Source organism: Callithrix jacchus, chromosome 9, assembly GCF_049354715.1.
Source record: "Callithrix jacchus isolate 240 chromosome 9, calJac240_pri, whole genome shotgun sequence".
Lineage (NCBI taxonomy): Eukaryota > Metazoa > Chordata > Mammalia > Primates > Cebidae > Callithrix > Callithrix jacchus.
The window spans coordinates 108944260-108957824 of NC_133510.1; the positions used below are offsets into that span (position 1 = coordinate 108944260).

General features: G+C 43.6%; 1 protein-coding gene across 1 annotated transcript in view; it reads right to left on the minus strand.

The window, feature by feature from the left end:
* Positions 1-2665: 2665 nt before the first annotated feature.
* Positions 2666-13565, minus strand: part of NUAK1 (NUAK family kinase 1) — a 75260-nt gene continuing 64360 nt past the window's right edge. The window contains exons 5-7 of the mRNA XM_002752969.7: positions 11674-11793; positions 9723-9855; positions 2666-7197 (exon numbers count right to left, since the gene is read on the minus strand). Of these exons, the coding sequence (XP_002753015.3) occupies positions 6044-7197; positions 9723-9855; positions 11674-11793 (1407 nt within the window). The 3' untranslated portion in view covers positions 2666-6043. The remainder of the gene's footprint in view (positions 7198-9722; positions 9856-11673; positions 11794-13565) is intronic.

Genomic DNA, 13565 nt, shown 5'->3' on the forward strand with positions numbered 1-13565 from the left:
GTCATCTCTTCAGAGATGCCTTCCCTGAATGCTCTTTCTACAGGAGGTAGCTCCCACTCTTACTTCTCCATCTCTGCACCATATCCATTTCCTTCATAGAACTTACTATACGTAATTTTGGGGGGATCGTATATGTTGGTTCTTTCACTAGACCCAAGTAACTGTGAAACTCACCCAAACTCTAGAGTTCCAGTATATGTACTTAAAAAGCTCTTATAGTGTTTAAGCCAATTTCAGCTGAATTTTTAAATATTATAGCTGATTTTACAGCTAAAATCTTCCTAACAAATATATCTCCTCTCTATAGTATTACTACTGTTGTCTTCTCTGAGATTATCTGCATAAATTAAAAATCTACTATGTGCCAGGCACCATGTTAGGTATTTGATTTCATTTAATCTTCACAATAGCTCTTAAAATTAGCTATTATTGAATGCTATTATATAGATGGGAAATTGAAGCCCAATATGTGTAACTAACTAATATCATTGGCTCTGCATTCCTTCCTTTGGGGATCGGTCCTCCCACATGCTGTGTGATTCCATGTCATTCAAATATACCACAAGGTGGGTACATGATCCAGGCTGGCCAATCACAGTACTTCTCCACCCAGACTTCATGATAAGCCAAAAGGAGACACATGACCCAAAAAAGTCAATCACAGTCCTTCCTTGTCACATAAATGCTAGGACATTAAGAACCTCTCTGGCTCTAAGATCACACACTAAAATAATGTCATAACCCTTCTTTGGCCATGAGCTATCTTGGCCAAAGATACCATGTAGAGAGCACCTGCCTAAGAATAAAGCCTCATCCAGGGAGAGTAAGTGAAAAAGAGGCCAATGAGATCCCTTGAACTCCTGGACCCAACTGTGCCTGAGACACACACTTGGGCTTCTCAGTTTCATGAAGCAGTAAACATGGTCTGAGTGGATTTCTGCCATTTGCTACTGAATAAAGATGGAGCGGGCATCATGTAGAAACTTAATGCATGTTAGTTCTCTCAACTTTCCTCCTTAAAGTGACCACTGCCCATTAACCCCACAACAGTTGACAACATGTCAACTGCTGCCACTCCAGGCACCCCTATTTTTTCACTACCCTTACTGTGTCACATTTGGTCCAGCCTCTAGGCCATGCACAGGCTATTCTTTCTATCCGGATACAGAATTATGTCTTTTCCGAGGGCCACACTTTTAAGCAAATGTACTCCACAAATGACAGACACCCCCCTCTTAACTGCAAATGACTGCCCATTTGCTAGTGGTGGCAGGGGCTATAGCAAGAATTAAAAGCCTTCAGGCCTTTAAATGTCCTATTTTACATCAGTGAATATTGCCTTGCAAAGAATTGTTTCTCATTCATATTGAGTTTTATACTCAAGGTAACTTCATAGAATTTCTCTCCTTCCTTCTTCTTCATAGCCCTGTTAGAGTTGGGTAAGAGAGCAATTAATATGCCCATTAGACAAATGAGAAAGCTGAGTTCCAAAAAGGTGTAGCAACTTGACTCAGGAATTCTTCCCGCCTGAGCCTAACTTGAGAGTCCCCAACATGTTCTAATTTGGCAAGCCACAATTATAAGCATCCATTCCCCAACCTCCTACTGTACCCCACACCTGGTCAATTTGGACAACTAAGCCCTATCAGGTTAGGTTGCCAGATAGAGTATGCCCAGTTAAATTTGAATTTCAGACAAATAATTTTTTTAGTATAAGCATGACCCAAATATTGCCTGCAACACAGTTATACTAAAAAATTATTAATGGTATATGTGAAGTTCAAATGTAACTAGGCATTCTATAGTTTTATTTGCTAAATGTGACAATGCAACATCAGAGGTTCTTCCAGTAGACTAGAAAAGGGGTGCAAGTTGTAATTTCTTTGGAAAGTCACTTTTCTTGCATGGATCTTATACTACTATTCTGTGCACAGCATGACTCTAATGTTTGATACTAGGGTAGGGTTTGATGTCGTTTGATATTATGGCCAGGATCCAGGAACTTTTCAATATTGCTCTATGATGCACCTCACCTTCCAAGAGCTTTCTGGAGGGTCTGTTTGCACAAGAAACAGTGGCAAAATGGGACTCAAGATACTATGTCATTCTAGGCAGAGCAGTAAGTGGCCTTCCCCATTAGGAAATCATGACCCACTGATGTTGGACTCTGATTAATCCCAATCAGATTAGCAACTTCCTGCCCTTGGGATAGAGGGGAGTGCCTAGGGAAAGAGCAGGCACAGGAAACTGAAATGTGGGGAGAGAGCTTGACTGTTAGCCTTTGATGACATCTCCAGTTCAGAACTAAGGAACCTGGTGAGTAGTTTCTTTCAGAAACCAAGACTGAGAACATGTAAATTTGGAAGCTATGGAGTAAGCCAAGGTGGGCTCCACAGTCAGGGAGGAGAAGGCCAGGCTATAAAAGGGGAAGAAGAAAGCTGATATGCAAAGAAAAGCAGAAAAGAGGGTACACTGTCCTCTTCAATCCACCGCTCCAGTTCTTAATTCCAGCTGCACTGCAAGCTGCAGTTCCTCTTCTGAGAACTTCGAATAAATTCTCTTTTGTGCTTAAGTTCACTTGAATAGGTCTCTGTTACTTATATTAATTCTATCACTTACTTGACTAAGAAAAACCACCAAATAAAGAGGCAAGGTCTCCATTCGGTTCAGTTCATTGCAATTTATTTAATTTAAAAATAAAAACAGAAACAAAAACCAAAATGAAACAAAAATCAGTTTCCAATGAAAATACAAACACTTTGGGTGGTTATCCAGCTTTTTCTCCCCTGTAGGCTGTTCTGGGCTCAAACCAATCAATTTTGACGGGAGCCATAAACCATGTTGCACCAATTAAATTACACCAATATATTATTATAATACCTTTGAAATGCCTTTCAGACCAATAAATAAAAAAGACAAATTCAAATAAAAAAGTCAACTTTTTATTACCAAAACAAAATAGAAATTAAATAAAAGTCACAACACGGATTTTTTTTTTAATGTGCAGTCAAGTTTCTCTCTCTTTTTTTTTTTTCTTCTAGGAATGATACCATGCCAGTAAATCCCTACAGAACATTTCCAGTTTGGCAACAAGAAGTCAGTCGATCATTCACATTTGTACTCAAGACAGCAGGCCTGGGCAAAACCCGCCTGAATTTCACCCTGAAAAGTGCTCCCCATCATCTGAATAAGCAGCACCTGGTAACAGGGATAGCAATTCAGAGGGTATTTAGCATTTTCATTTCACCTGGGGTCTTGAAGCACTTCCTGAAAACTGATCGTGCCTTGAAATTTACCTGTAAAAAGAAGAGTAATTCTACCCCTTTGGCAGATGTGTAAACTAAGACGGTGCAAGGCCCACAGAAGCAAGGAAAGGACCAGGAGAGCTGACAGCCAATCTCCTGCTTTGTCCACCAGGTCATAAAAGTGTCTCTCACTTGTAATTCCACAGAAGGGAATAAAGTGTAACTTCTTTGACTTGGATTGGCTGGCAGAGATGACAGGACTTAATGATGAAGCAGGGAGCTGCTCTTAACGGCTTTTCCCTCTATTGCAAGTTTTTTCTGGAAAGGGCAGTCAACATCACACCTAGAATCAGAGGATGTTTGCAGAGTGTCAGAGCTAAGCAGGGCCTCGGGGACAAGCTAATTTATCCCTCCAAGCCCTCACTGGAAGGAAAACTTAAGCCCCCCAAATAATGCAGATGCCTAAGGCCACCTGTGACTTAACTCCGAGTCTCTGCCTGAGTGGAGGACTTTCTCTGCCACAGTCCTCTGGCTGAGTTTCCTGACAAAAGAGAACAAGCGTTTGGGGGAGGAAGAAAGGAGTAGACTGACCTTCCTCAATAGCGTCATTTTTACTTAAAGACTAGAATGATGGAAAATACTAAACAGACTCAACCACTTGGCAAAAGGAAAGAACACATCAACCAGCAGGTAGGTGCTAGATCTAAGTCATACTGACAGCTACAGACACGGCTAGCTGCCGTATGCAAGGGCCAGCAGGGCAGCAGCATAGGCTGTTCAGAAAAGACTGCATGAAATGAGGCAGGAATTAGGGAGCTCAGAGTTGCAGGTAGCCCTCCATGCACCCATACCCCACCCCCACAAACACACACAATTTGCTATCTACAGATTTTTTTTTTCCCTTTTAACCTCTATTAAGAGTTCAGGAAGGAGGTGGAATTGAATGAAAGGAAACTGAGCAGCTTCCCATAACACTGCTCAGCTCAACCTGAAGGAATGCACAAGTCAAAACGCCAGAGCCGGTGGTAAGGCGAGAAACTGAACTGTCTCCTTAAGGAAAGGGCAATTCCATTCTAATGCACTGTCCTAGTGCTGTAAGGTGAATTCTTTCTCATCTCCCTATGAACGACTGTTTGTTGGTTTTTCCAAAGATGTTCCCAAGACCAGTCCTCCTGTCTATCTACATGCTACCAGAGGTGGCCCTCTTGAAATGAGTTCAATTTCTCTTGGCCAGCAGAATCTGAAGTCATCCCAAAGAGACCAGGCAGTCCAAACCTAGTATCCTGAAGGTGTCCCATGGTTGGAGTGGCATCTTGTGATCTGAGTATTTAGAAATTATATATCTAGTTGGTTTTTTTTTACTCTTTAAGTAAGAGTCTTACTGCACCTCTTTTCTGCCTCCTCCAGAACCATCTGGGTGACATCTAAGAAAATGTTCCCTCTCGTACATGCTTCCTCCCAACCCCCCTGCACTCTTTCAATACCTTTTTCATTTAAATAAATGGAACTTTCTTTTCCCCCAAAGCCCAGGAGTTCATGTCAAAGTTTTAAACATGACAGAATACTTAGATTTGGGGGGGAAGCACCTTCTACCTGATTTTCCTTTTCTCATCCCAATAGCCCACCTACACACTAACTCCCTAGAAGCAAACTCATCTACCTCTGAAGATGCTACACTCAGTGGAAGAGGAAACCACTTGTCTTTGGTGAACAGAGTCAATGGTTGATTCAGGTTATCCTCTGGAGACTAAAGCATCCATGCATGTGAGAACCCAAGAGGCAGCATTCCAGTTAATACTGAGAAAGAAAATGACAAGGTGCCCCCCTTGGTGTGCATCAACTTCCATTCATCTGTGCAAAGATCACAGACCATCTTGTGCCCTATCATTACAATAGTTTTGACCTCTGACACCATCGTCTTTTTCCCTGTCCACCCTTGAGAGGTTGTGCTATACAGCAAGGCAGACATCAGAAAAGAGGAGGTGAATAGCAAGGAGCTAAATCACCATGGGTTGACTCTATGTCCTTAGCAGAATTCAGAGCATTCTCTGTCTGACCAAGGCCCTGTCATCAAAGTTGAGTAGCAAATTAACAAATGCCTCACCAGTGACACGAAGGAGTTAACACAGATCCCACAGAATGCCTTAACCCAATTCCCAGGGTTTAACCAGATCAAAGATGACAACTACATAGCATTAGTGCTACTGCTACCCTTCCCTTGTCCATGGTAGCCATGACTTGTCAATCACAGCACTCTCTCCCCATGATGTTGGCCACTCACACCAGCACAACTGGCAGCCATTATTAATTGATCATAACCTCAAGCTCAAGTTGCTGAAATCTACTTGCCAGCTCCACGCAGTCAGACCTAGCTTGCTAATGCAAGGAGATAAGGGGCAAGTTCTTTGGGCTCACCCAAAGCAGACAGCCCAAGTGTCTCCTGCCCCTCCTCAGAAGCATTTGGATAATTTCTAAGGAAATCCTCCCCGCCATGTGCTTCCTCTCCACCCACTAAGCCGGTCAACACCACCTCTCCTGGACAGCTGGTCCTCTAGGAGGTGCCATAAAGCAAATGCCAAATAGGGCCCAAATTCTGACTGACAGTTGGCAGAACCGGCAGAAGAGCCCACTTCTCCCCTTTAGGTGTTGGCTCAAGGCTGCAAACTTGGCCAAATGAGACAGTGCCAATCCTTTTTCAGTCTGTTGTCATGGCCAGCAAAGAGGTAACCAGCCTATGAGCCCAAGTCTTGCTCCCCTTCCTCCCTCGTACCCCCGCCTGTCCCCGGCCCCCTGGAGTGCTAGTTGAGCTTGCTGCAGATCTCCAGCGCTTGCTTGTAGACCTGAGTCACGTCATCCATGTCTGTGAGGAGGGAGAAGCTGCTGTCTGCCCCCCGGTTCCGGTACCGCTTCAGGTACTGGGGCCGGGGCCGGTTCTGGAGCCCCTCAAAGTCCTGGATCTGGAGGAAATTTTCTGCAGAGACGCAGCTGCGGATGCACTGGCGGGCAGGGCGATTCTCCTGCAAATCCAGTAAGTCGAAAGAGTCACTGGACAGCACGCTGTCATCGCTGATGACACTGGAAGGACGGCTATAGCTCCGGGAGAGGCCCTCAGCAGGGACGCCAGGCTCTGACAGGGATTCCAGTGTGGGCATTTCAGGGCTGACCAGGGCAGGGTCCATGGCACCCGCTGAGTACTTGCTGCTGTGTTTCAAGATGCCCTTCCTCCGGCAGGAGAGACTATGGGAGGTCACCCTGGCTGGGTCCGGGGGGCTGGGGGAAGGGATGCTGCTACCCATCACATCATTGCTGTCCAACAGCTCCGAAGACTCGCTGCGCTCTGGGGAAGAGTAGTAACCCGATTCTCTTTGCTGGGTCTTTTTCAAGATGCCTTTCTTGGGCATCGTGGCTGACTGCTTGGGGCTGAGTTTTCCGGGCACCTCTGCCTCTGGTGAGCTTGGGAGGAGCACACCAGTCCTGCATAAGTCCTGCTCCATCTTGAAAGTAGAGGGTAAGGTAGGACCAACCACGCCTTCGATGAAGCCAGTGCTGTGAGAGCGATGCTCGCTGTTACTTCGCTTCTTCAGGATCCCCTTGGGCCTCTTGGAACTCAACTTGGATGGGCTTTCAGGCACTGCATCCTGACCAGACTGGGCAAAGTCATTCTCTTTCTTGGATTTCTTCAGTGACCGCTGCCGCTCTAGCATGACCTCAGATGTTGCAGGCTTGGCCAGGCCCTTCATTTTGGCATCGGCATCAGCCTGCAGCCCTGTGGAACGGTGGTGCCAGTCAATGATCCGAGCCAGGAGTGGGGACTCAGAGTCATGGAGGGCATCGCAGTCACATACGCTGCTCTTATAGCCCCAGTTCACCCACCAGTGGTTGGCAATGTCCTCAATAGTGGCCCGACGATCAGGGTTCACCATCAGCATCCACCGAATGAGTCCTCGAGCATCTAAGGGACAAGGGACAAAAGGAATCAGGCATTATGTGGGAGCTTCTGACTTTGTGATAGTGCAGAATGGCAAAAGACACATGCTCCCTTTAGGAAAAATCCTTTTGGAGGCCTCGTCCAGCCATACTATGGAGCAGGAAGCCCCAGCCTTTGATACCATCCATCAAAAGCATCCTTAAGACTCGGAATCCACAGGCCAGGGTGCCATCACATCCTGGCATGTTTTCCTATGAGTAAGGAAATGTTATAGAGCTACTAAGCTTTTCATCATCTCGAATCTTTAGAAAATGTGAAAGGTCAGGTAACCAAGAAAGAATCCAGACTTGACCCTGAGAGGTGCCCCACCATTCCTTTGGTAAATATCATTTTGCCAGAAGGAAAAACAGGTGCAGATCACCATGGCTTTCTTTATTCCTCCAAAAGTGGGCTTATATAAACACACAGCACCTGCAGTCACTGGGAAAGCATGCCAGAGACAGAAGATGGAGCGTGGCTCAAAGGTACATACATGACATCCCTTAAATGGATACTAAGAAGACCACAGGAACCAACTGACTCTCACAGCTTACAAACTGACTTTTAGTATTAAACTGTGTTCACTCAGTTGGGGTGAATTATATTCTGGGAAGCTGCCACTTTCCCTCAGCTGCTTATGTAGGCGAATGAGAAGCTGGCAAAGGCCCTGTAATAGGGACTGGGGTAAGAAACACCCCTGAAAAAACCAACATGATCATCCTCAGTCATTCAATAAATATTTTTTGAACCCCTACAATGTGCCAGGAACCCCACTGGCATCCGTTAGCTGGTAAGGCAAAGAAGAAGAGGTCATTCTGAATTTTTCCAAAAAGAACAGGCTGGCTTATTGAAAAAATTATATATAGAGAGAGATAATGCATATCTATATCTATATCTATATATACACAAACAACAGGCTAGCCTCAGTATCCACAGAGTCTGTATTTGCAAATTTTCCTACTCACTGAAATTTATTCGTAACCTCAAAATCAATATTCACAGCTCTTTTGCAATCATTTTTGCATATGCACAGAGCAGCAAAAAATCTAGCTCTCATACTATTATACAAAGTGTCCTTTTCTCAGTCTGTTTAGTGCTATGTTTCTCACATTTTTTGGAAGTTTTACTGGTGATTCCGCTATTTTAAATTGCCCCCCAAAAAAGTGCTGAAGCACTGTTTAGTGTTCCTAAGCTTGAGAAGGCTGTGATGTGCCTTATGGAGAAGTGTGTTAGATCAGCTTTGTTCACGCATGAGTTACAGTGCTGTTGGCCATTGAGTTTGATATTAATGAATTAATAATGTAGATTAAATAAGGTGTTTTTAAAAAGAGACATACATAAACCCAGGTTATGTATCAATCAGTTGAAAAAAATATTGTGAGCAGAGTTTCTCAGGAACCTACCCCTCTATTTCCCCTAGGAGTAATGGTTCAGTATTCACAAATTCAGTGTTTGCAGCAACTTTTTAGAACATAACTACTGTGAATAATGAGAATCAATTGTGTATGTGCAGGTATACAGATATGCATATATATATATGCACATATATAGTATGTATGTAAATGAAGTGCCAATGTTAACTTCATTTGCTAACAAAATGACCAGCAGTGGCCAGCTGTACACACTCTCTGTACAGGCATGACGCTCCCCATCAAGAGATGGAGCTCATGACCATGGTTGTCTTGACCAATAGAACACAGTGGATGTGGCACAATCTGGGCACAAGCACAGACATAGCACTGGCACTCCAGCCTGGGCAACAGAGCAAGACACCGTCTCAAGAAAAACAAATTTTTAAAAAAGAAAGGAAGCTCAGCAGCTTCTGGTTCCTCCTTCTTAGAGCCCCAAGCTGCCACTGTGGGGTGGCACCTCAGAGAGCAACAAGGAAGGTCCACCATTCAGCCCCAGCAGTGGCTCCAGCTGCCATCTGCTTACAGCTGTAGGAGAAACCCCAAGGAAGACCAGAAGAGCCCTTCCCAACCCCCAGGAGTGACAGAGATTATTTCGTGGTTGTGGAAGCCACTGAATTTGTTTTGTGGGGTCAGATGGGGTAGAGTTGTTATGCAGCAATCAACTAGACAGTGCCCATGAGCCATACCTTGTGCCAGTGGCACTGTAGTGACAGGCAGAGCAGTGGCCACTCTCACAGGACTTACATTCCCAGGTGGGTGGTTTCTATGTCTACTCAGACTGGGAGGGACCCCATCTAATGCCTTTCCCAAAATTTTAATTTATGGTGGAGAATCTGAATCCAAAGAGATTAAGTGATGTGCCCAGATTCACACAGCAAGCAAACTGGACTTCTAGAACATGTGCCCTGAAAATTTCCTTTGGGAAGGTTTAGGGAAAGCAGCCTAACAAGCCAGCTCTGCCAAGGATGATGCTTCTGGGAAGAAGAGGAAAACCAGGAGACTCCAGACAGACATATTAAAACAAAAGCAGAAAATGAGAGTAGGGTAAACAGATCTCTCTCCCCTCCACCTCTGACCCTCCTTCCGCAGGGCACGCACCTGAGGGCTGCGTGGGCTCCCGGTACTCTCCGCTGCTGATCTGACGAATGAGGTTTTTGTGATCGAAACCATCGAAGGGCATTGTTCCATAAACGAGGGTGTAAAGCAACACGCCCAGGGCCCAGCTGTCCACCTGGAGCAGAGAGACAGCACATATAGGAGCTGGGAAACAGATCCCAAGATGCCTCCCAAACCATTAGCATCACGGCCTGTGAGCAGTCACCCGCAATGCCCCCAGGAACTGAATTTAGCACCTGGAAGACAGGTTCCCACAGCAGCCTGACACCTGACAGCAATGCAGCTGGGACCTGCTTCAGAGCCTGACCTTTTCCATCCTGAACAGAAGCCAGTGGTCCCAAGTAGTAAAGAACTTTCTTAAATAGATTATCTTTTTTAATCCTCACTACAATTTTGTGAAGCATCAAAGCCGGGACTATTTTCAGCCCCATTTGACAGATGGGGATGGGAATACTGAGGCAGGAAGAACTTAAATGGTTTCTCCAGAGGCCCTGCCCCAGTGATGGAGGTAAAACTGGGATGTGGGGCTCTTCATTTCTAATCCAGGAATCAATTCCTTCCTGCACTTTGTTCACATGAATCAGGAATTACAAACTGAAATGGTGTTAGAGCCAAGCAAACAACGGATATACACAAAGCAAGAAAGGACTGAGGTTATGACGTAGAGTGCTGGGGATGGAGACTGACTGTACAGCAGATTCACCCATCTAGGCAGACAACCTCACCTACACTAACTGCTGCCATGGAGTAATGTGGGCCCAGCACTGCTAGATTCTTTGGTTTTTCAAGAAGAGTCAGAAACCAAACTTTGATATGAAATCTCCAATTATTACATGTTTGTTCAATTTTTTAAGTAAAAAGTAAGATGGCCAAATAAAGGAGTTTGTTGACCAGATCACAAGCTGCCAGCTTGTAACCTCAAAAACAGGTCATCAAAGACCAAAATATTCATGAACAACGAGAAATTTAGTGCTGAGTTCCTACAAACTTGTAAATTGAGTTCCATGCTCCTCCCTCGCATCCTTATTTTAGAAAGACTTTCTCTTCGTTGCAGTTGATAGATGGTCTTGGCATCCTTCTCTTTACCCTTCAGCCCTGCCCCCAAACACTCTCAAACAGATAAATATTTGAAAGAAAACATTTCAACACACTGAGCAGCTGCTATTTAAAGGATACTGAGTGGATGAATCTCTTGAAAAGAGAACCATCTTTCAAAAAGAATCATCACTCACAACTCACTTTTTTTTCAAAAAATAATTTCCACATACCCAAATCTTACAGTGGCCCTTGAAAGCTCTAGGCATGTAAAGAAATGTATTTCTCAGGAATTAGAAGAGGTCGTTAAAATGGATTTCCTTAGTTAGATATATATGCTGCCAAAAATATATACAAAAAAGATATTCACTCCAGAGTGAGGGAATTTTTTGTCTGTCTGTTTTGATATAATAGGGAAAAAACTAAATGTTCACATCTAGATGTCACTAAATAAATTATGGTATACTCATCAATAAAACATCATTAAATCATGTTTTTAAAATGAATTTGGAAAGTGGCACAAGACATTTTTGATAGTAAAAGGCAAGATATACATATGTGTGTCACATATGTATAATAAGGGCAAAAACTGGTCTCAATTATTTTTGAAATGCAGAGATCTACATTGGAAAAAGTTTAAAAGTCACAAAAGTATTAAGTGATTAGCTTTTGTTGGGGGATTGCAGGTACCTTTATTTTCCCCTTTAGGCTTTTCTGGATTTTCAAAACTTCCTCCCAGGAGTATGAATTATTGCTTTTATAATCATATAAGGAAAAGTTTTCCTTGCTTGCTTTTTTAGGCTCTGTTTTTCTAAGCATTTATCAAATCCAATTTTTGCCCTTCCTCCTTCTTCTCCCTCCCCTCCCCAACCCCATACACATCGGGCAAGCTGCTCACCTCTGGTCCTCGGTAAGGTCTCCCATTGACAATCTCAGGAGATGCATAGAGTGGACTCCCGCAAAACGTTTGCAGGAACTTATCCTTCTGGTACAGGTTGGAAAGCCCAAAGTCAGCAATCTACAAAGAGAAGCAAGACCCAGGGAGACTTGTTAGCATTCCAGACTACGCCTGTGTTGGATCAGTTCACATCACACGGAATGAATGAAGGGCACCTGCGTGGGTCTGCCGGCTGGATCGCCATTTTCTCTCAAGTCCTGAGTTTTCATAAAGGACCACTCAGCCCAACAGGTCAGCGTTTCCTAACTGCAGTCCTTGGCATCCATCACACGTTCTACCAGATCTTCAGGCTACAAGCTCTGCAACTTACTTAGAATTACTCTTTAAATGGACGCTCTATTTAAACTTTAATTTAGACTTGCTCTGAGAAATCACATTTGCAAAATCATGGCTTGATGTTTCTGATGAAGATTAAAGTGTGTAACTATTAATTTAAGAATTGTCCCTCTGTGGTCTACCCAATCATATTGTATTTGCAGTGGTATGCATATCACACTGCAGAAAACCCCTGACCTACACAACTGGGAAACCACCTCTTTATCCACTCACACCCTGATTAGAATTGTATTTTGCCTGTCTTGTAACCCAAGATGAAACGGACTAATTGACTCAGACCACTGGGTTTTGAGTCATCATATTTCAGACCAACTCTGCTCCTATCAATCTGTTACTTAGTGACCTTGAGCTTCAGCTTACCCACCAGATAATAGGAATCTATGATCCCTTTCCTGTTCTAGCTCATAGGATTATCATGAGAATAACAAGAAAAAGAAATCAATCAAGATGAGACCTTGGCCAGGCAGATCACTTGAGGTCAGGTGTTAGAGATGAGCCTGGCCAACGTGGAGAAACCCTGTCTCTACTAAAAATATAAAAATTAGCTGTGCATGGTGGTGCGTGCCTGTGGTCCCAGCTACTTGGGAGGCTGAGGCATGAGAATTGCTTGAATCTGAGAGGCGGAGGTTGCAGTGAGCCGAGATTGCACCCCTGCACTCCAGTGTGTGCAACAGAGCAAGACTCCATGTCAAAAACATATATATATATGAGACCATGAATATAAAAGTGCTTCATAACCTTCAAGTTTCAGGCAATTATTTCACCTAGCCTTGTTTCCACTGTACTCCACACTCCTTGGAATCATTCTCTTCTCCTTTGGTTTCTTGAAATGTTTCATGTGTTATCATTTATGACAGCACTTTTACATATATATGTATATGTATATATATACATATATGTATATAGGTACATATTCATATATATATATTTGCTTTCCCTATCAGACTCTAAATTTCCTGAGGCAGTTGGCAGATTCCACATCCTTCCCTTATCTTTGTATCATCCACCACTTAACACCTGCCCATACCCATGAAACACCTGTCGCTAGAACAGGCATATTTTGAAAAGCCCAAGAAATTAACATATATGCAAAAGAATAATAATGATGAACTTAGTTACCACCTTTTGAACAACTTCCAATTATCAGGTACTGCTCCAAACACTTTAAATTCTTTAATCTAATCTTAACAGAAACCTGATTTACAAAGCAATGTGAATGTAGTTCATGTCTTAAAAAGGTTACAACAGTCAGTTTTATGTTACGTCCATTTGACCACAAATTTTTCTGAAAAACTCATTTAAAAGATGAGGAAATTGAGGCTTAAGGAGATGAGGTTACTTATTTAAGAAGACGAGTAACTCACACACAGCAATATAAACCCCTGTGCCTCTAAAGCTTCAAACTACAGTGCCGCCCTGCCCCTGGGTCACCTGGATATTTCACTCCAGTCTGAACCGGCCTTGCAAGCTGAGCCCCTGTAGGTTGCCATCATTCT